Here is a 23467-nt window from a genome sequence, read left to right on the forward strand (position 1 = left end):
ACCCTTTCCTTCATCCACCATCCCTGGATTGCTCACCTCTGGCCTTCAATCCTATTTAAGCTCTGTTTTATGGGGTCTCTTCATTACAGCAACTTAGCTTGTTATCTACCAGTATAATGTCCTGTACTGAACTCATTTCCTATCTTCCCCTAAATCCTTCTCCATTCCTGCAGGTACTAAGAGAACTGAATCATAGTCCTGGTTAGTAACTTGGGTGTCACCTTTGAACATTCCCCTCATCCTCTCACCCTTACCCCACCCAACCATCAGATCCTTGAATCATACCTTTTAGACATTTCTAAAACTCACCTGTCCTTTTCTCTTCATTTACACTCTAATAATACTTATTACTATTCCTCAAAATTGCTCCCCCCCTTTACTTTGGGCTTTGCATACTTTCACTCTCCATCTTCCCTAATGCCTTGAATAATACTTACTCAGATCTCAGCTTTGAAGTTACTTTTTAAAGGAAGTTTCTCCAACAACCAAATCCACTTAAATGCCTTCTTATACTAATTGGCCCTGGCATGGCATTTATGTTTACTTGCCTGAATACTTCTCTAAATAGAAGAACCGCATTCTTTGCACAGATGTGGTGCTACTTCTGAATATGTTGACTTCTGAATAAATCACTTAGTTTTGAAGTATTAATTCTCACCAGATAAACAAAACCCTCATTTGGGTAAATCTTGAAAAGAGTAGTCATTGGAGGTCTGCCTATTACTACTTCTACCTTAAGAAATATAATATTGTGCTACTTTAACAGAGATGATTTGTGTGTTGGGTAAGGAAAGGTATAAGGTAAGAGTTGGTTTTAAGTCAAAGAATTTTATAAGTTTCAAAATTATGCTTAGATTTCTTTACTATTTCAGAAACAGGTGAATTATACTATTATAATAGGTTAAATGTATGGATTTTCTGAAATTGTTCGTTTCCAAAAATGTATAATATTTTTAATTTTTCTCAATACATTTGAGTGGGAATTTTTTGAATGAATGGTAAAAGAGTGCTGTTTCTATAAATACTCTAGGATCCCAAGTGATCTTATTTCTTACACAGCTAAATAATATACCATCAACCATGTTTTTTTTATATGAGTTTGATCCCAAAGAGGCAAAGGCGGACTGGTCAAGATGAAGCCACAGTGACATGAACCCCGACACACACTGAGGGCTCTTCTACTTTTATATAACAAGCCCAAACAAACAATGTCAGAATCACAACTGTCCTTATTAGACATTTGAGTATTCTAGTCTGATCCAGAGCGATGACATATTGTGGTATTTCTCAAGTAAATAAAGCTCAAGGGACTAAGTAGGACAAAAGCAGGCAGGTTTTCAGCAAACTCTAGTTCTTGTCCCTTCTAGAACGCTCCTCTGCCAGTTCCTGCCCCTGTACCTTTTATCCCTTTCCCTTTTCCTCTGTCTTCTACTTCCCAATACTCACTACCAAACTGACCTCTCCTTCTAGCTGTCTAAAAGCAATTATCTAAACAGTCAGAGCCTGTTCCTACTTGTTATCCTTCTTCCCGCTCTCTCTTTTAAACGTTTATAATAAAATATATTTTAACAAATTATCTCCATTCTGCTGATATTCCTCACTCTTTAGCATGCTGGCATTTTTATTTTTATGATTGGAAATAAACATGCCTCTCCCCTTCAAACAGAAAAGAGAAAATGCACAGTTATTCTCCAGGCAAATTCAGAAAGTGGGTGACACAGAAGCTGTGGCATACCTACCTGCCACCCCAGCCCACTGTCCAAACGCCACCACCCGTACACCTCTATGATCCACCATTTTCTCATAATCAATAAGTCGAATTTCCTAAAGAAAAGACAAAAAATTTTTTTCAACTAGACCTGTTACACTTAACATCAATGAGAAAAGCACATGTGTGAGCAAGTGTTTTGCATCTTTTCCTCTTAAATACATCTTGACTTGTCAACGTAAGTTAGCATCAGGTGTACTAAGAAATACTTAGAAAAATGCCAAAAACCAATTGGAAGTTTGTAATTAGAGATGTAAGAATAGGAATGATCCTAGCAGGTGCTGAACACCCCTTGAAGGTAGACAATAAAATAAAATATGTAGAATTTTCTTTAACTTTTTGCCGCCTACCCACTATTTACAAATTTATCTACAGCCCCACTCATTCTCATGTCTTTCCTTCTGGGCTCAAAGAAAAGAGATCCCTTCTGAGACTAGTCCCTGTGAGCTAGATCCCAGCTTTTCTCATGTTCTCTAAGGCCACTCTTTTTAAACTGTGACCTCTTTCTTGTGTCATACCTCTTTATACTGCTTCTCAGCCTTTCTAAATAGACCCGAGTCCCTTCTGCCTTAAAAATATTAACACTCCCTCTAAAGTTCCAACACAAGTGCCCTCTCCCCCTTCCACCTTCGTCTCCCTCTCTCTCCTCCCTTCTCTCTCTTCCCCCTCCACTCGCTTACAGGTAAGCTTCATTTACACAGTAGCAAGGGCCTGCATTTCTCTTTCCTTAAGAACGTTTCCTCTCTTTTAGGAAAGTTTTATTAGTCCACCTTTAAAACCTACTGACAGATAGTAAATATACTATTTTAAGCAGGCGTTTGATGTCTTTGAAGACCATACAATTTTTACCATGTTCATGAATTTTAAAATGTTTAACATTCATCCAACTTCAAGTAATTGATTACAAAATGCTGCTAAAAAGCAGCCCTGCCAGATCTGTTTTTATTAATTTTCTTGTACTAAAAAAAGTTCATATAACCAAAAAAAAAAAAAAAAAAATAGTTTCTGAAGTGCTTTTAAACATTTCATGTGCTTAAGGCAGAACCTTCTTATACTATTTCCATTAATTACTTTTGAATTTGCTCTTCAGAAACACTGCAAATAAACTACCACTAGGTCTAGCGGGTTTGGAATTAATTGGAAAGTTTTTCTCTACTCCTATATAAAATATATTTTCCTCTATTCCTTTTAACATTCGTGAACTCTCCTGTCCTCTGTCCCCATCTGAAATTCTAATTTTTAAAGCTCTAACCTCCTTATCCCAGGAGATGGACCTTAGATTTCTATACTCACTTCTTACACTCACCTTCAGATGCTGTCTGGTCTCTGACAACTACAAGGCATATGGCAGGAGGAAGTGTCCTCCTGGGCTTCCAGCTCACATACTAGTCCATTTAGCTTGTACCCTTAAATGTCTGATGTCATATCAAACTCAGCAGAATGAACTCAACCCTTGATTTTCCCATCTAAGCACACTCCGCTTGTAACAACATCATCTCAACTCAGGGAAGTAACTCAAGGACCAAGTCATCCCTGACGCCTCTCCTTTTCTCACATTTCAGCTTTATTTCATCAGTGAATCTGCTAGGATTTGCCATGAAAATACATTCATGATTTGTGTATGTCTCACAACTTCTGCTTCCATCACCCAGGTGCCAGCCACCATCGTCTGCGACCCGGAGTTTAGACTAGCCTAGCCTAACAACCTCCTTATCTGCTTTTCTCTCTTTTTGCTGCTGCAGTGATGGCCTGCACGGTCAATAGCACAGGCATTTTAGAACATGATCTACTCCAACCCTTCACCCAAAAACCCTCCGGCCTTTGCACTACTATTCCCTCTGCTTCAAAGATTTTTCCACACGGACATAGGTTAGACCTTCACAACAAGGCCCTCCCTGACCACCCTATTTAAGATAGCATCATCGTCTCCCAGGGCCCAGCAGTCCTTTTCTCCTCCAATATATTTATCTGCATCACACATATTACCAAGTGGCCTATGGGATGTCTTATTATCATTTGTCTCCTCTCACTAGAACATAAGCTCTGTGAACACAGGGACACTTAACTGTTTTGCTCATTTACTGCAGCTAACAGTATCTGACATATTATAAGCATTCAGGAAATATTTGTCGAATGAAAATCCTGTATTTTAAACAGGTGACAGTTTTTCGATAGGTTGTATATCTCAAAAAATGCACTTTTTCCATTATGAATGTTAATAAAAGTAAAAATCATCTCTAGTCCAGTTCTGGCACCACAGAACTGTGCACTACCCTCAAGTCACTTAAGTTCTCTAAACACTATTGGAAATATAGCAGGGCGGGTTATATGACCCCTGAGGTTCTTTTTAGCCCTAGAATTCGATTTGGTAGTGTCTGACCAATTGGTCTATGAATTGGTAACAAAGTGGACAGAATAATAAAAGCTTCTTTAAAAGGAATGAAATATGTCTAATTCATCGTATTATAAACTCCAAACCTGTACAGCGGCAGAGTCCTACAGAGAGGTAGAACTTTCCAGCACTAACTCCAGAGATCACCACCCCGTTGAGGTGAATGACGTGATGTACTTCCTAGAAGCTAAAGAAAACTAAATCTCTACTTGAGATTTAAAAGTAAAAACACAACATTTTCATATATTAATATTTATGAATATAGATCACTAATTACCTTTTTTAGAATCTCATCCAACAAGCCCATATTGGCCTCCTGAGCTTTTATTGTATGAGAGAAAAATGCATAAGTCTTCCTGGACATTAATTTCTCCTCTGGAGGCCTTTTAACTCCCACAATTAGACAAGCTTCAGAAATATCCTCCTGAAGAATGCCACCAGCTTTGACATATTCCTGAAAATGTAATTTTGGTTAAAGGTTATTGCCCTGATTTGTGATATTCACATTTTCTTTAAAAAGGAGTATGGCAAATAAAGGCACAGCCTTTTGAAAGAATAATATCTGTGTGGATTAGTACAAATAATAGCACAACTAATTCTAATATCTGTACTTATTGGCTAAAGATAAATCTATTATTCTCAACTCTCATAGCAAAATAAAATAAATTTAAAAATTCAGCACATACTCATATATAGGGACAGTTCATAATCTTATCCACAAGTACATGTGATTTAACTTACTTGTTCAATGTCTATTTTTTACCAGCAACACAATGAAATCGTAAATGCCACATTGCAATTTATTATTCATATTTTTCAAAGATAAGACATATCTCCATCAGTTATTTTTCATTGTTTGGGTCCAAATCACGTTCTAATCTGTACAGTGGAATATGCTAGAAGTGAGAAGACATAAAGATCCCTCCTACAAAGGAGCTCACAACATACAGTGAAAAGAGGTCAGAAGCACAGTAAGGGAGCCTGAATTTAAAAGAATATTATGATCTAAGACTCTAGTTTAATGAAAATTGAGATAATTCCCAGGTGGGACAATCAAAGAAATATGTAATTTTAACTTAATCTAAAAGGCTGGGAGAAATCAGGAGAAACGGAGATGGGAAATAAAGGAGGCATTAAAGACAGTGATACAAATACAAAGGCAAAAAATGAGAGAGGTGTTCAGGGCATACGGGGAAATCAATTTAGAAAAGTAGAATATATGACATCATGGCTAATAAGGGCTATACTGACTAATGAGGAATAATAATCAATATTTATCAATAAATTACTTTGTGCTTTGCTAAGTTCTTTGTATAAATTATCTAATTTAAATTTCATAAAACTCCCATGAGGTGGACACAATTTTAATTCCCACAATAGGAAGCCTAAGGTTCATCTATTTAACAGATATTGTACAGCTAGTAATGTAAGAAATAGTTACATTAGATTTTTATGTGAGGGGGTGTCATGACCCAAACAGAATCAAAAGAGCATCTATGGTAGCAGCTAAATAAACAGATGATAAATTTAGTTAAGAGTATAGATGAATAAGAAGGACTGTAAATGAATGAACATAAAATTTCTAACTCATTTCTTTGAAAACAATCCATTTCCCAGTTAGTAAATAAACCATGGTAAAAAAATAAACCATAGTACATATCAGTGAATAATTAGAATGAAACAGATCTCTATGGACTGACATAGACCAGTGTCCAAAATATGTTGACCAAACAAAGCAAGATGCAAATGCTTGTGTCTACCACACAGCTTTCTGTGTAAGAGCAAAAGGCAAAGAAGAATACAAGTACCACATGCACACGCCTGGACAGGTGCTTACTTTTGCAAAAAAGAAAAAAATAGAAATGATAGATCAAACAACTTTTTGAACACAGCATTCTGAATACTCTTTATGAGATAAAAGCATAAAAAACTTCAAAGAAATATTAAACTTCATTTAATGGGCTTATTGCTAAGTGTAATAATAGGATTGCTATTCTGAAACCATTGAATGACTGTCATAAAAGAAGCAAAAATTGTATATTAGTGTTATAAGAATTGAAATTGCTACAGTTGGAAAAACACATGTAACTATAAAATTGTAAAGGTAAAAAATCTGCAATGTTAAATTTTAATCCAACTATCAGCACTAATGCAGGATTCGAGAGCACGTATGTATATGTGTGTGTATCTGCTTCTGTTCATTTCTAAGCTCTGTCCACTAAAAAGACCTAAGAGCAACAAGATCTCAGAAACAATAAAGACGATTAACACCACATAGTAGATCATCATTTTTATATAGTAAATGAAATAAAGAATCTTTTGTGAAACAGTTCCAGGCCAGACATGGTGGCTCACGCCTATAATCCTAGCACTCTGGGAGACCTCAGTAGAAGGATCACTTGCACCCAGGAGTTTGAGGTTGCTGTGAACTAGACCGATGCCACAGCACTCTAGCCTAGGGCAACAGAGTGAGACTCTGTCTGGAAAGAAAGAAAGAGAGAAACACAGGGAGAGAGGGAGGAAAGGAGGAAATAAGGGAGGGAGGAGGGAAGGAGGAAGGAAAGAAGAGTGAATTCCATGTGTGAGGCAGGAAAGGTTTAAGGGGACCCTTGGACAATTTGTTATTCCAAGAAACAAGACAACTCAAAGATAAATGGACGCACGTCCAAAGGACAGAGAGCAGCCTGAAAGATAAAGAATAGTGGTTAATAGATTGTATTAAAGATTCCCATGTTTCTGTGATGATACTCAAAAGAGCAAAAGATAAAGAAGCCTGCTGCAACACTGAATTATAGAATGCACAGTTTGACAAATAGTTCAATTCACTGCAATCAAACAGTTCACAACCCATCTTTGAAGTACTATTTTAAGATTTATCTCGTCAGGGCGGCGCCTGTGGCTCAAAGGGGTAGGGCGCCGGCCCCATATGCCGGAGGTGGCAGGTTCAAACCCAGCCCCGGCCAGAAACTGCAAAAAAAAAAAAAAAAAAAAAGATTTATCTTGTCAATATAGACATGTATCTGTAAACTCCTCACAATAAGGCTTTAAATGCAATATTAAGAAAGTCTTTAAAGAATCATGAAACACTAAATTACAGAGTTCACAGTTGGGCAGTTTACTTCACTGTAATAAAATAGCTCATAACCCAAAAAGGAGGAGATAGGCAAGAATGAAGGGAAATCTCCTTTCTAAAGAAGAATGTTAGCAAATAAACGTAAGAGGAGTGATCAAAGCAGAAAATCATCATTTTGCAAGCCTGCATGTAAAATCTGATTTGGGCAAAGCTTATCAACGGATGGTAACATCATTAGTTTAAAAGTTCTTAAGGAACACAAAATTTCACATATCTCAAGATCTCACCCCACAGATGACTCCGTAATGATTATGCAAAGTGTAGGTCAGCTTATTGTGAAGAGTAAACAGAAAGATGAATGTAAAGAGCTTCTGAAAGTGGATGGTAGGGTACATTCTCATGAATAAAATCTACTCAGAGAACAGTTCTCTGGGTGCAGGAATGCTGTCTCGTCTCCCTAGCCTCAGAACCAGAGCTGCACATAAAGGAGAGAGTAACTGAAAGACATGAGCCTCTACAAGCAGGCCCTTTGTAGTTCAGGTGGAGAAAACGCATAATAGGGTAAAAATACTACTTTTTAACCAAAGCAATGGAATTAAATTGACACTAGCAAACATTTTATTTTCGCTCAGATGTTCCTTCATTTTTATGTACAAGTTCATTGTATTCTCACATTTTTTTAAAAAAAATGAAAAATATTCACCTTATCATGAATGGCCCGCCGATTTGAAGGCTGTATCAAGACCTTGTATCCCAGATTGGTGATGCCTTTGATGTGCTTGGGAGCTAGAGGGGCCCTCCTCTCCCAGGCGTTCACATCCTCCCGCCTGAGGGCCATCACGGCTTTGTGGTGAAGGCCCTTGGAGAAGCGGACCCCCAGCCCGCCCAGTTTGGTCCTAGGTAGGCGCAGCATCTTGACACCTGGTGATTGTAAAGACAACGTGAAGAGCAAAACGACAAAGGACAGAAGGAGTGATGGATCATTCTGGTCTCCTCAGAAATCTGCTGTAAAATACAAGCAGCTCGCATGATAACAGGCCCAAAGCAGAAAACAGGGCAGAGCAGAACTGGATGCCAAATCTTTCTTTACCCACACAGACCCAACTTGCAAAACTAAGGTTACTTAACTCACAATCTAATGCATCTAGGCCAAGTTATGTGTCACCAACCGAAAACTACTCAACCAAGAAGAGCTTTTTAAATATATGTTCTATCAAACATCTTCTTGGCACAAATCCAGGAAGATAACAAAAGCAGGACTCTCAGACTGATCCCAATTTCGATGGCATAAAATTCAAAATCCTTATCACGATGTGCAAGATTCTAAGATTCTTCACAACATTCCTTTGTGCCATTGTCTTTGCAGCTTCATTTCTGATCATTCCCCAAACAAGTGCTGGTCAATGTGTTTTGCAAACTAGTGTCAGTGAAGTGGGTTTTTTTTTTTCTTCTGATCCATGATGAGATGTATACAGAAATAGGAAGTACACATTTAGAAACCTTAATATCTATCACAGGATCATTTTGCTAGTAATTTATTGTTACTGAAACTTATGAAAGTTTTGATTCTCAATAGAATGGAAATTTAAGAAAAACCAAAACAAACAAACATAACTGTCAGAAGAGCCAAGTAGCATGGCCTTAGATCGTCCTGCTGTCACCTTAGAGCCCCCAGCCCCACCCTCACTGTTCCCCTGCGTTGCTGTGAACATGTTGGACCCCCTTTCTGAGCTGCTTCTCCACACTGCTTCCTCCCACTGTTGCATTAAATCCCGACCTGCCTAAACCAGTTTTCTAACTGCTATTCCAGATTGCATGATTCTACTCATTCAATCGATCAAGAAATATTTATAAAAGTTTTGCTATGTATCCTGTGCATAGTACAGTTTATATAAATCTTTAAAGCATAAATTTCCAGGTCTAGTAGTATTCTATCCTTCTTCATATATGTAATATATGTAATTACATATATTTTGTAACCAAATACAACTGATAATTTAACTGATATTACTGATAGATAATTCTGTCTAAGGGTGGAAGCAAAATATAAGAACCAAATGATTTTATAACTTCTAGAAATGTCCTCCTTATTACTGCTAGTATATAACAAAACTTTCAGGAAATATATTTCTGTTACATCAGAGGGCAATCTGAGCACCTACCTTACAGATGGGGAAGATTTGCCCCAACAATTTAAGCATAGCAGACTAGTACATTTCTTGGGGCAAACAACCACTTGATACCCAGATGATACATTTATACCCCACACAACAGAATTAGTGAGTAAAGCAAAGAGTCCCACTATGAAAGCTATAGGGAGAAGCTGTTTTGCCAATGATTAGGAGTTCAGACTTCTTCTGGACCAAAATATGCATGTCAAAATAGATAACTGACATTTCAGTAAAGGACTTTTATATACGTACCTAATTTTTAAATTTATTCATGTAGCTTTGTTTTTAAAAGAGGCTACATTAAACCCAAGTCCAAGCTCATAACAGTCCATCTTTCCCAAGCAAAAGAAAAGCAGCACTGTCACATAGAATTTAAATCCCTCAATTCCTAAATAAAACCAGTTCCAAGGACACAGATTGCTTTGAACACACATATGTTCAGAAATGGTCCTGTTTTCCCAGCAGGGCTGTATTTCATCAACCCACAGGTGACTTCTTAATCCTGTATCTTCTTTTCTGAATCCCAACTCTTGACGCTAACATGAGGGAACTTGCACAGAAAATTTAATCCCTCCCCTCAGCCAACATGAGGGAACTTGTGCAGAAAATTTAATCCCTCCCCTCTGCTGTAGCTTGATTTACAACCACAGCCACTCCTCATTCAGTGACAACCTCTCCTCCTTCCTCCCACCTCCTTGGTCTGCGGTGGAGGTCGGGGAAGCAGGGTAAACACACACACACACACGTGCACTTGTAATACACACACATATGTTTGCAAAGACAGATTATCTTGGCGGACCAGGAGAAAAGACAGAAGTGGCAGGGACTGAACATCTGGGATTCATTTGGGAAACTACTTTCACTTTCAATTTTTCTGTGGAATTTTTAAATCATAATTTCTATAACTTTCTTTAAAAAAAAAATGCACGTCACAATATTTACCATTGGCTAAATATACTGTGTTAAACCCTGTGCTGAGCACTTTACAAATGGGGCCTTATTTTCTCCTTGCAAAAAATCTTATTAAGTAGGAACTTATCCCGTTTTATAGATGAAAAAAAAAAATGAACTGGAGTCTGATTGGATTTGCTGCTTTAAGCAGAAGCAGAATTCCTAGGTTAATGTTTAACACTCAGGATTTTCTTTCCTTTGTCAAAGACATGACAGCCACATCATGTAGATCTAACAATGCTGTGACTCCCACCAGCTCTTGTTCCAGAAAGAAATCAGATCCATATGGCATCCATGTTAATAGTTACAGTAAATTATCCACACAGCACTTGGTGCCTCTCTTGACCCCCTTCCTGTGTCCAATGAAAATTGCTCCTGAGAATCTGCCAATTCTAGATTTCCAGGCACATGGGGAAAAAGTTTGATTATAGAAGGTATAACTGTTAGTAACCACTTGAAACTTGGTTTCAGTATAGAACTTCCAAGACTCTCATTCATTTGCTTCTAAAAACATCAAGACTATTAACAGTGAGGATTTCTGAATTGCACTGCAGTTGTCTAGTTCATGGAGATGCCCAGGTAGGCTGGTCTGGCTTTTCTTATCCTGTATTTTGTGGTCTTTTTCAGGGATATCAAGAAGAAAATTCAAGGTATATTTGTGGCAATGCCTTCCATGAAGCTTGGCAAGAAGATCCTGGCTGACTCACTGGCTCTAGTGAAGTTACTTGATAGGTGGGTGCAGATATGGCTTGTAGCACAAGAAAGGAGAACGTAGGGGAAAAACAGAGGTGGAAAAGAGGGACAGAAAAGGAAAGACCCCCAGGGGACGGCTGGGAACCACAGTCCCAGACCCTATATAAACTGACTTTTCCTATATATACCTACCTATTATCAAAGTTAAAAAGTTAGGCACCGTAATAGTTAGCAACAATAACTCATAAAAACATCAAACAATTATAACAATACACTGTAATAAAACTTATGTGAATACGGGCTGCCTCTCTCTCAGTTCCTTACTGTACTTTACTCACCTACTTTCAGACCAGATTGTGGGGATCTGGAGTGTGGAACGTGAAACCTCAGACACCAGAGGAAATGAGTGTGCCGGAATAATTTTTTCTATTTTCTATCCTTTTCAAGAGAAATGGGGGGGGTAATTATTAGAGAAAGAGACAGACAGACAAATCTACAGAGACACAGAGTTGGGCATGCCATTCACATCCTACGAATTTTTTTTCATTGACCATGAACTATGCCATGTCATGGAGTACACTATCATCCTAAACCACATGGAGGAACTAAAGCAGATTTTGTGAAGTGTGTTTCTAAAGGATTATATCTCAGGAAAAGTCACCCTCTGGACAGAGGGTCTCATACGTGGTTACAAAGATTGAGATGTCTGGTCTTTTGTATAATTACATATATTAGTCATTGAAATTAAAATAAAATCCAGAACATTTCTTGATAGTTATCAAATTAAAATCTTTTGCACATTGACTATGACAATGAGAACTTTTGATTCTCTTTTTTAATCCAAAAAATATGTTGAGGGGCACTCTAATTGTGCACAGGATGATGTCAGGAGTAGAAATTCAGTCCCTGAGCTTTTCATGGGGTCCTACAGGAGGAGGAACAGGAATTTTTATCTAATTAAATGGTGCCAATCAATGTCTCATGGTGCAGGATCATTTGCTGATTATAACTGAACGTCAGAGTCAGAATGGGCCTGATGGAAGATAATTAAAATCCATTATTCCCAGCTACTTGGGAGGCTGAGGTAAGAGAATCACTTAAACCCAAGATTTTGAGGTTGCTGTGAGCTGCAGGGCCACAGCACTCTACCAAGAGCAACATAGTGAGACTGTGTCTCAAAAAAAAAACCCTGTGGCTCAGTGAGTAGGGTGCTGGCCCCATATACTGAGGGTGGTGGGTTCAAACCTGGCCCCAGCCGAACTGCAAAAAAAAGAAAAAAGAAATAGCTGGGCGTTGTGGCGGGCGCCTGTACTCCTAGCTACTCGGGAGGCTGAGGCAAGACAATCGCCTAAGCCCAAGAGCTGGAGGTTGCTGTGAGCTGTGATGCCACAGAACTCTACCGAGGGCAACAAAGGGACACTCTGTCTCTAAAAATAAATAAATAAATAAATAAACAAATAAAATAAAAAATAAAATAAAATCCGTTATTATAAGTGATGGCATTTAGGCTCATAGAAATAGGGGATTTTTCATGTCTTATAAAGAGCATTTTTTAAGCCTCTATGAATAAGTTACCACATACTTTTTTGTTCCAGTTGGTATAACTTTTAAAATGTAACCCAATTAAGGTTTTTCTCTGCTGCTATCCAGGTAGTATTTATGCCATAAAACAATTTAATTGATTTGTACAGTTTTCATAAGAGATGAAGGTAGATGAAGAGAACTGAGGTTTTCACTGAGCTTTTTATTTTCCCATCAAAAATCGAAAATCTTTAATCCTTTCTATAGCATCAATCCCACCAGAACACATTTAAAACTTACAAATCTGACTTAACCAGAACAACGCACAAGCAAATACAAGAGCTTAAGAACAAAAGGCAGAGCTGCTCATAATTTCCATCACTTCTGTTGGGACATGTATAAAGGAGTACACATTCATCCTTGAATAAATTAAGGCCAAGTAGTCCATCTTTAGCCTCCATAGCCTGGAAAATGCACTCTGTCCATCTAGTTTACATCTCTTAAATAATTGCATTATAACATAACTCAGTGACTCAGATGGAAACTATCAAACCACACAAGATTTCTCAGTCAATGCCAAATTATTTATAATAATCATACATATGGTTTGATTAAATACCAAGACACTAAGAATGGGTTAATGTAACCTTGAGCTGAAGAAAACAAGTTAATGAAAAGTGAAAATTATTTATGTTTGTCTTTCCATTTAATAAAAAAAAAAATGGAATGTATTTTTAAAAACATGGTTTCCCAGGAAACCCTGGTATCTGTAAATAAGCCTGGGCTGATCCACCGCTATGAGTCTTGGCCCACACTATATATTTGGTATCCAGACCATAATATTCCTGGAGAAGTTCAAAATAGTTCCAGAATTAACAGAGCACCTCGTGATGGCCCTGAACTAATCCAAATCGCTTCCAAGCACAAGACTTGCTAGAACTAAGCTTAGGCTTGCAGGGACACTGGCCTCCACACTCACTTCCTGTTGTGCTGATACATTCTTTTAATGCTTCCATACCAAACCGTTTATAGATACTTTGTCAGACTTGCAAGAAAAGTGGGACTGGGGAAGAGGGTCTATTAATCTCAGTTGGTCTAGACTGAGAATATTCATATTTCTCCAGCCCATCAGCTATTCAAAGTTGTTCAAAAACATAAGACCTATTACTCTCCTGGACTTAAGATCACAATTTTAGTTTAAACTAGCTGGAATACAAACTTAGCTCTGAATTGGAGTCTAGTTCAAAATGCTTATCTGCTTATTTGTCCACCTCTTTGCCAAACTAAAAAAGGATATTAATTGTTGTTCTGCTCATCTTTGTATTCCTAGTGACTGGAACATAGGAAACCTCAAAAGTTTGAAGAAGAAATAAATAAAGAAGTGAGCAAATTTGCATAAACATTATAAAGAGCTATGCGGCAGAGAAAACAAAATAGACACTTTACTAAGAACAGAAACTCGCCCCCCCCACAAAAAAATATGATCAATTCTCTGCCAAAATGTCATAGACCAATGAATGTTATAAAATAGTATATGTTGGGCGGCGCCTGTGGCTCAGTCAGTAAGGCGCCGGCCCCATATACCGAGGGTGGCGGGTTCAAACCCAGCCCCGGCCAAACTGCAACCAAAAAATAGCCGGGCGTTGTGGCGGGTGCCTGTAGTCCCAGCTGCTCGGGAGGCTGAGGCAAGAGAATCGCTTAAGCCCAGGAGTTGGAGGTTGCTGTGAGCTGGGTGAGGCCATGGCACTCTACCGAGGGCCATAAAGTGAGACTCTGTCTCTACAAAAAAAAAAAAAAAATAGTATATGTTATGAGAAAAGCCAGAGCTGGGAACTGGGGCATATAACTAGCTGTAGGGTCCTTCTCTTTACCTCAGTTCCCTTATCCAGACTAGAATATAATACTAAAGTCCCTTTCAGCTCTAATACTTTGATTATATTAAGCATAGAAGTGACTGGGCACTGTGGGTTACAAAAAAATAGAATTTAAGTACATAAATAGGCACTCTGACTTATAAAGTACTTATAGAGTACTTATAACCAGATAAAGTACTCTAAACAGGGAAACAAAACACCAAAAACACTATGTAGGAAAACTGGACATTCAGCCCAGCTACCTGCATTAATTGCATGGACCAGGAGCCAAAAGCTGGCAACAGAAGATGGGTACCTCTATGGAATGCTGGCTCCTGTGGTGCAAATGTGGCGAGGTTCCTCAGGACCTGAATATGCCCTGTGACAGTGGTTTGTAACTCACCCTGTCAGTTTCTCATCTGCAAAATGGGAGTCATGTTAACATCTACTTGTTAATATGTTGTGACGTTTAATTCAGCTAATATGCATAACATGTATCACACTAATGCATTACTTTGCATGCCATATACACTCAAAAATTTTAAGAAAAAGCTTCCAATCCTGCCTATTTCTCAAATGTGAGCAAAGCCATACCACTGACAGAAGACACACCTTCCCTTCCACTCTGTCACACTGTGGTAAGCCCTTCAGAATGGCTCCATATTAATTCCCCTCTTACATTTTTTCTGGAAAAAAAATTAAAGCCCAATAAGCCCTCTCTTCATCTTCATCCTGTGGACATGGATGTTCAAGATAAATAAATAAATTACCATCTTAATACTGTATTTCATCAAATTTTAGATACATTATTTCACATCTTAGCATCTCTAAAATAGCGATGGGTCTTACACTTGTTGGCATCTTAGATTTGCTGAATATAGTATTATTTTCCATTCCCAATGTACGATGTTTCCATGATTCCATGAATTGCATAGAACTTTTTGTGGCTTCAACTAGAAAATGTACCACTATTTGTAATGTTATTTCTATAAGAAAATTAATAAAAGAATATTTGGAAAAATGAAAGTGTATTTATTAATTAGGGACTACTTTGGAAAAACCATTTCCAAAATCCTGAACCAAGGCCTGTTAATGCATGAAGGACTAGTTAGAAAAATAATTTCCAGTTACAAATAAATTAAAGTTTTCAGCTCACAGTCCCCGATAACGAATAAGTTTGATAACATGATTTTCTGGAGAGTGGGGAAATTACTCTGGTAAATCAGCTTCCCTTTTTGTTCACCTAAATCAGTTTGCAGAACGGCCTCCAAGTTACATAGCAGAAAACAAGGCCACCCTCGGTTCACTCATCTTTCTGGGAAAGGGGGGGAGAGGCATACAAGTGACAAAATATACACAAACTCATTTATTATTTATGATGTTTTTAATAAACATTAGAAAGCCACTAAGTCAATGACCACTCCATCTCGTGTATAGTTACACCAGCTAATACACATAGTAGGCTCATGCCGCACCTTCCGCACATTCCAGTAACGATCACCCAAAATCTCAAAAAACGTCTACTGACCCCCAGAATTCAGTGTCTGAAAACTGCACGTCTTCTGGTCGTGGTCGAGACACAGGCCCAGCTATCCAGCAAGGCTGCTGCCCGCGCCCCTTCCCGACCCCACAGCTCTCGCCGCCCCCGCCCAGGCCCGCCGGGGTCCCCAGAGTTGCGAACACGCTGCTGTGCTGGGCTCCCAACTTCCTCACCCTCCTGCCTCTGTTAGCGTACGCCCAAGGCACAGCAGCTTGGGGTGGGGTGAGGGGTCTGTCTCAGAGAGGAGGGCCAGCCCGAGCCAGACAGGGAGAGAAGTTTGTAATCGGAATTTGACTAAACCGAGGAGGCAGGTGGGGGGCCAGGCCCCGCGGTCTCCCTTAGCCTCTCCCCTCAGCCAATACACCCAAATCGGCTGTAACCCAAAAGTCAACACGGTTGTTCGCGCTGCAGCTTCAGCACCAACCTTTATTCCCCCAGCAACAGCTCCACCAGCACCCGCCAAAAAAGAAAAAGAAATCCGAATTCCCTTCCTATTCAGAAATGCTGGAGCTACGCCGACTGCCTCCCTCCCTCGCAAGGAAACGCTCCGAGTTACAACCCGGCGAGGAGGCCCCGTGCTCGCCGCGCTCCCTCCCCTGCGGGCCGGGCCCCGGGGGGTGCCCGCGGCGCGGAGACCGGAGGCCGAGACCACCCGCTTCTCCCGGCGGGAGGCCGGAGTCCGGGAGCCGCGATCTCCCGGCGCATCTCGCAGGGCGAGCCCACCGGCCCTCCACGCCTCACCTAGTCCGTCCTGGGGCTCTGGCTCGTCCCCGGCCGCCTCCGAACTCCGAAGCCCGGGCAGGATCCGCTCTGAAGTCCCGGCAGAAATCGGGATGCCAGGCGGGCAGGGAGGGAGGAGGTGTTTGCTCAACTTCTGAGGACGTCATGCCCCTTCCTCCCACAGCCAATCAGCGGCCTCCCTGGGGGAACAACCTTCTTCTCCGCCAATCAGCGGCGCTGCCAGGTGCTAAGTCATGCCCTGCCCCTGCTCCTCCCCGAAAATCCTTCTGCCTCTCTGATCTCTGACCTGCGTCCTTAACTGGGGGCCTCCTGGCCTCCCCCAGATGGTCATTGACCAGCTTTGCAACTGTCAGTGGCAGGAGGTAGGCGGGGTGGAGGAGAACGAAAATAGGGCACTGCAACACTGGATAGACGTGCGCATATCTCCTGGAAAAAAGTTGTGAGCACGTGTACCTCCTGTTTTGTTTAGATAATACACTTTTCAAAGCATTCCACGACCTTATAAGGAGCCTATGAAATCAGATGACAGCTCTTAGAACAGTTACAGAATCCAGCCAGCTAAGAATTGAAGAAATATAGAATGTTCACATTCAGTGAATTGCAAGAGTTGGTTCATATATGACAAAGTCTAATATTATTAGGTTAGAGGGGCAGGGAAAAATGCAGTTCATAAAAACTAGCCCAACCACCAGGAGCTGAAGAAACACTTGAAGATCAGCTGTGGAGTCAATGGCCAGAAGGTAAACTTCTCTCCTGTTTTTACAACTTTCTCCATCACTCACACTTTTCTCATACCTGCCATAGATGCGTGACATACCTTCCCATGTCAACAATCTATAGCCTAAAACAGTCTTGAAATGCCCTTCATATCTCCAATTGTACAGAAAATTAGAATTTTATCTATAAATAAGCTTTTAATTTTATCCCATTTCTTTGGCTTCACATATTTAAAATCAGATTTCTTAACATTCTTCCAAAACCTTTCCTTCCTCCTGTGTTCTCTGATATCAGCACCTTCCTAATCACCACCTCACCAGACATAAACACCAGTTTGCTTCAGTTCTTCCTCCGTCCCATCAACCTTGGTGTTGATGCTGTCATTTAAAATCCCATTACTATCAACCTCCTTCAAATTCCTTTTATACGTAACCTAAACCACATTTCTGAAGCATACAAATCTAATTGTCTCTGTGGCCAGAGGAAAAAAGCCTCACACTACCTACTACTCAGAAAACACAGCCTAAAGTCCTTTACACAATGTTAATTGTTTGAAGATACAATCTACTATCTCAGCTGTATTTCACTGAAAACACAATATATGATTAGTTATCTTCCTAAGTCTTAACAATCTAGAATCCTTACTTTTCCCCTTCAAGCTGTCAATTATGGACAAGTTACTTCATTTTCAAAAAAGCCTTTTATTCTTTACCCATTAATAGGATAATAATAATAACTACTTCAAGGGATCACTATGAGAACACAATGAGAGGATGACCAAAGTGCCTTGCCTAGTCTAATGTCTAGCAAAACCCCCCTGAAAGTTATTATTTACTTCTCCCCCAATTATCTTATGCCATACACTTATCTGTAATTTTTATTTACAAAAATGGTCACCTCTCCAAAACTAACCCAACCTTCAGAGTTCAAATGACACTTCATCAATGAAGACTTTCCTGAATATATCATTCAGATGTGATCTTTCCTTTGTCTCTTATTGCACTTATCATAGGCTTCCTCATACATAGTTATTCACATTTATCTTAATTATATCCCTCACCTATCATGACCATCAGATAATTAAGTATTTACTTAGTCTTCTTATTTTCCTTCCTTTCTTTCTTTCTTTTTTTCATTGCTTCTAGTACAATGCTATTCACATAATAGGCAGTCAGGGTCTTGGCAGGGAACAGGTGACTCAATCCAGCTGGGTAAATTAGGACACATGAAGAGACCAAGTGTGTGTGTGTGGGGAAGGAAGGCTATGACATATGGTGACGCACCCTGAAAGTAGCAACCTGAAACCACTCATGGGCCTGAACAAGGCCAGGGAAAGAGATGGTTATCAGAACCAGAAAGGACCCTAGTCATGGTGGAGCTGGAGCTGTAGGGAGGGCCATTTACCAGCAATAGTTTGGGCAAGGATGAAGCTGCCTAAGGAATTAAACCTGCCCTAAGAGAGTTACCTAAAGCAGAGGTCAACAAATTATGTTTGTTTGTTCGTTTTTTCTGTAAAAGGGCCAGAAATAAATATATTAGATTCAAAAATCATATCATCTCTATCACAAGGACTCAAACTCTGCTGATTGGAGTGTAAAAGCAGCTATAGGCAATATTCAAATGGATGGGTGAGACTGTGTTCTAAATAAAACTTAATTTACAAAAATAGATGGTAGGCCAGATATAGCCTCTGGGCCATGTTTAACAGGACCCTGTCCTGAGGAAGGAATCATCTTACTTCACTCTCCTCTGGACCATCTATCTCCTACTGGGGTTTTCTGAACACCAATAGAGCCAGAGGGTTAAGTGCAGTCTATAAATGTAACCTCCTGCCTCAGGCGCAGAGCAGATGGAGAGAGGGGCGAAAATTCTGAAGTTTGCAAAGGAGAATATCTAGTGTAAAGATACTCAGCAATTGCTTGTTGAAATGATTTGCACATCTGGCCTGGTGCCACTCCGAAGAAACTTCTATTAACTGATGAGCAGATAAACAAAATATGGTATATTTATTTCTTATTTCTTTAACCAATATAAAGAAATGAAGTTCTGACCCATGAACGAACCTGAAAATATTATGTCAAGTGAAGGAAGCCAAACACACAAAAACGTATTTCATTATTTCTTTGATATGAAATGTCCAGAACAGACAATCTCTAAAGAGAAAATGTTGATTAGTGATTGGCAGGGATGGGAGAATGAGGACATTAAGAGAAGATAGCTAAGGAGTATAGGGGATCTTTTTGTGATAATGAAAAAAATTCTAAAATTGCCGTGGTGATGATTGCATAGTCTGTAAATATACTAGAAGGCGCTGAATTGTATAATTTAAATAGGTAAATTGTGTGGTATGTTTACTGTGTCTCAATCCAGCTGTTTAAAAAATAAAGAAAACAAGTAATGTGCCAGATTTTACTGTCTGGCAGGAACTAGAACTTGGGTCTTCTAGCCTGAGTATGCCTTGGAATCACCAGAAGAAAACAGCAAATTTGCAGCTCTCACACACAGAGTCTCTTATTTGGCAGGTCTGCGGTGGGACACAAGAGTTACCTTTCAAACATTCTTCCCCAATAAAGTTGATACTGTAAGTCGGGAGCATACCTGAAAAATCACTGATCTGGGAGTACAAGGGAATGAATGAACTGGGAAAGTAAAATAAAACTGCTGGAAAGCTTTAGGGGACCCAGTGGAAATACTGGCAAGGAATTTAAGGTAAGAGTGGTCATGGCAGGGTAGTTTTGTCCAACCATGTTCAGTTTCTGAGATGTAGATACGGGGTAGATGCAGATGAAAGTGAACTTGGGTTGTTTAAAGCAACTGAAAGCAGAACAAAGGGCTGTAGAAGATTTGCAAGGAGGAGATTTTAAGGACTGGGGTGGAATTTAAGCCAGATACAGAAGGAAATGTTGACCGGAGGGAGATAAGGGAAGAAGAAAGAGTGATAGGATCAATGGCCTTCTTTTTTTTTCTCTCTCTCTCTCTCTCTGATGGAGAAGGGTCAAAGAATTGTTGGAGCTGAAGTACTGGAGAAAAAGAGCCAGAAAGGAGGATGTGGAGTTGGAGAGTGGGCTGTTTAAAAGAGAGATAGTGGAAAAGGTGCACGGCTGGCAACAGCAAGGTCTAGGAAGCAAGTGACTGAGGAAGGGAGAAAGAGAAAAGGGAAAGCGAAGAGACCAGGATGCTGGAAGGATCATCTGCATGGATATTGAACCAACCATTAATTAATTGAACACTGTTGCAGAAATGACAGAGAACCAGGAGCTAAAATTTTCAAGGACTGAGGGGAGTGACTTGATGTGAGAGAGAGACTTCCACCCAGAAGAAATAACAAATCCTAAGATCTGATGATATATGATGAAAAATCTGTGTATTTTTAGAGAGAAAGTGATTCAGGTTTGGAAGCATCAGAGAAAAACACATAGCACTGCCCCATTTCCTGGGGTCTAATAGATATGGCAGAGAAAACAGCCACTGCTCAAGAGTGTCACAGGTGTAAGAGGGTTCAGGGAAGCCGGATTAATGAGGGAAAGAAGGTGGAGGAATTATTCAGAGAAGACAGTGAAGAAAAGAGTTATTTTACTAATGATTGACCTTGAATTACAGAGAACACAGGGACAGGGTCTTATGATATGCCCAGGGGCAGCACATGAAGTGGAAAAGGATGCACAGAAAACCATATGGGCAGGAGAGCCCAGCAGTGAAACAAGACTGAAATCCTGTACTCCTCCTGGCAACTGACAAGAACAGGGCTATAGGCAGGGTTTCTCAACCTCAGCACTATTGACATTGTGAACCAGAGCAGCCATTGTTGTGGGGGAGAATATTCTGTGTAAGCAGAGATGTTCAGCAGCATTCCTGGCCTCTAACCCCTTCAGATATGAGGACCATAAAAGCCTCTAGACATTTCTAGGAATTCATCCTGAAAAAATAATTAAATGTGTGCTAATAAACATTCATTCTCTCTCTCTCTCTCTCTCTCTCTCTCTCTCTCTCTCTCTCTCTCGTTCATCAAAGTATAATATGTAATAATCCCCAATTCACAATTAAGTAAATGACAATCAATAAGCTATTGCCAGGTTAGGATCTGAGGCTCACACCTGTCATCCTGGCACTCTGGGAGACAAGGCCACAAGATCACTTATGGTCAAGAGTTTGAGACCAGCCTTGGCAACAGTGAGTCCCAAACCACTACAAAAAAAAAAAAAAAAAACAGAAAGATTAGCCTGGCACAGGGGCACGTGACTGTAATCCCAGCTACTTGGGAGGCTGAGGCAGGAGGTTACTTGTGCCCAGGAGTTTGAGGTTGCTGTGAGCTATGATCATACTTACTGCACTCTGCCCAGGGTGACAGAGAAAGAATCTCAAGCAAAAAGAAAAAGAAAAACAAAGATGTTGGCTAAATGAATTATGTTCTGTTCATATAATATAGCATATACAACAATACATAATAACAAGAAGAGGAAAGTCAGCTCAAGACAGTGAATTGATCTATCTAGAAAGTGACATCATAAGAGATACACAAAGCTTCTTAGAAATCACAGCTTTTTGTCCATTAAGAGATGTACCTTCTTATTAACCCCCAAGATCCTTTGTCATGTTATCAAGTGACAGTTCAAGTTGGAATCAAGGGTATTGACAGATATTATGAAATGCTTGCAGTATCTTTGTGTAGTTCATCTCTCCCACCACACTTATCTCATATTAAATTAGGTGTAACTAGCTCCAAAGAATGTCCTTTGGGCTACAGAAACAATATTGAACTGAATAGTAATTAAGTGGAGACTTATGAGAATGTCATGCAGAGTTCCTTGAGATTTGTTAGTCCAATAGCAGTTGAATGCCTTCTAGAAAAATGTGCGGTGAGCACAGTGGCTCATGCCTATAATCCTAGCACTCTAGGAGTCTGAGTCAGGTGGATTGCCTAAGCTCAAGAACTCAAGACCAGCCAGACCAAGAGGGAGACCTCAACTCTAAAAATAGCCGGGCATTGTGGTAGACACCTGCAGTCACAGCTACTTGGGAGGCAAAAGGATTGCTGGAACCCAAAAGTTTGAGGTTGCTGTGAGCTGTGATACCATAGCACCTTACCTAGAGGTACAAAGTGAGACTGTCTCAAACAAACAAACAACAAAAACTTGGAACAGATTAATCGATCCACTATCTTTAATAAGATGCCTATATGACAAAAATTTCTCTGAAGATCATTTTACTTCTGCATTAATTAAAAAAAGCATCTTGGACTTTAAAACATGTGAAGATTGGAGTTGATTATTTTAAGGTTGTCCAACATATAGATGCTATGAATAAACAAAATAAAGCTCTAGAAATAGACAAAATGTAGATTTTGTAGAGCGTTATGTGCTTACCAAAGCAATAAAAGATTTTAAGCTTGCATTAGAATACTGTCCAACCTGCAGGAATGCAAGAAAATTCCTCTGCCAGACACTTGTGGGAAGATGAGGACAGTTAGAAGAATAGTTTTAAATGCTGAAAGTCATTATAAGAAAGCTCTAGTTTTAGTTGAGACTTTTAAAGATGCAGAGATGTTTTGAAAAGCTTTATAAATATACACAGAGAAAAACTGAAAAGGATGAAAAGCAGAAACCAAAGAAATTAGTAATGTGCAGAAAAGTTGTGTAAGCTCCTAAAAGAGGAGAAAAGACTAAAGAAGAAAAGAAGAAACATCAACTTCTTCCTCTTCAAATGTTTCTTCTGCTGATGAATCAGTTTCTTATTCATCATCCTCATCCTTTTCTGCTCACAAAAGGCATTAGAAAAGAGGAACCATTCAGAATCTTCTCGTAGTTTCAAAATGTGTTTCTCAATCTTCAAATCAGAATAGGAAAGATAAATGCTACCCAGTCCCACCTGTTCTTCACCATCTTTCTTAACCAAAAATAAGAAGTGGAAAAGCAGGATAGATTACAATTTCAAAAGACACAGGTAAAAGGAAAAGATAGATACCCTTTCTCTCCATCTCCAGGTGAAATACCAAATGATTTGGAGGTAGGTCTGAAGATCAAAGAGATTTTTATTATAGCCATAAAACC

General features: G+C 39.5%; 1 protein-coding gene and 1 pseudogene across 2 annotated transcripts in view; one reads left to right on the forward strand and one right to left on the reverse strand.

Moving 5' to 3' along the window:
* Positions 1-16822, reverse strand: part of AASS (aminoadipate-semialdehyde synthase) — a 69244-nt gene extending 52422 nt beyond the window's left edge. Inside the window, exons 1-4 of one of the 2 annotated variants that reach the window (XM_053609236.1) lie at positions 16704-16822; positions 7937-8154; positions 4438-4614; positions 1740-1824 (exon numbers count right to left, since the gene is read on the reverse strand). In XM_053609236.1, coding sequence (XP_053465211.1) covers positions 1740-1824; positions 4438-4614; positions 7937-8146 — 472 coding nt within the window. In that variant the 5' untranslated portion in view covers positions 8147-8154; positions 16704-16822. Of the gene's footprint in view, positions 1-1739; positions 1825-4437; positions 4615-7936; positions 8155-16703 lie in introns of those variants that run through there. The other variant, XM_053609237.1, reaches the window with a different exon arrangement.
* Positions 16823-17026: 204 nt separating this feature from the next.
* On the forward strand, positions 17027-22969 carry LOC128598359 (tetratricopeptide repeat protein 14-like; annotated as a pseudogene).
* Positions 22970-23467: the final 498 nt, after the last annotated feature.

This window comes from Nycticebus coucang, chromosome 11 (assembly GCF_027406575.1).
Source record: "Nycticebus coucang isolate mNycCou1 chromosome 11, mNycCou1.pri, whole genome shotgun sequence".
Lineage (NCBI taxonomy): Eukaryota > Metazoa > Chordata > Mammalia > Primates > Lorisidae > Nycticebus > Nycticebus coucang.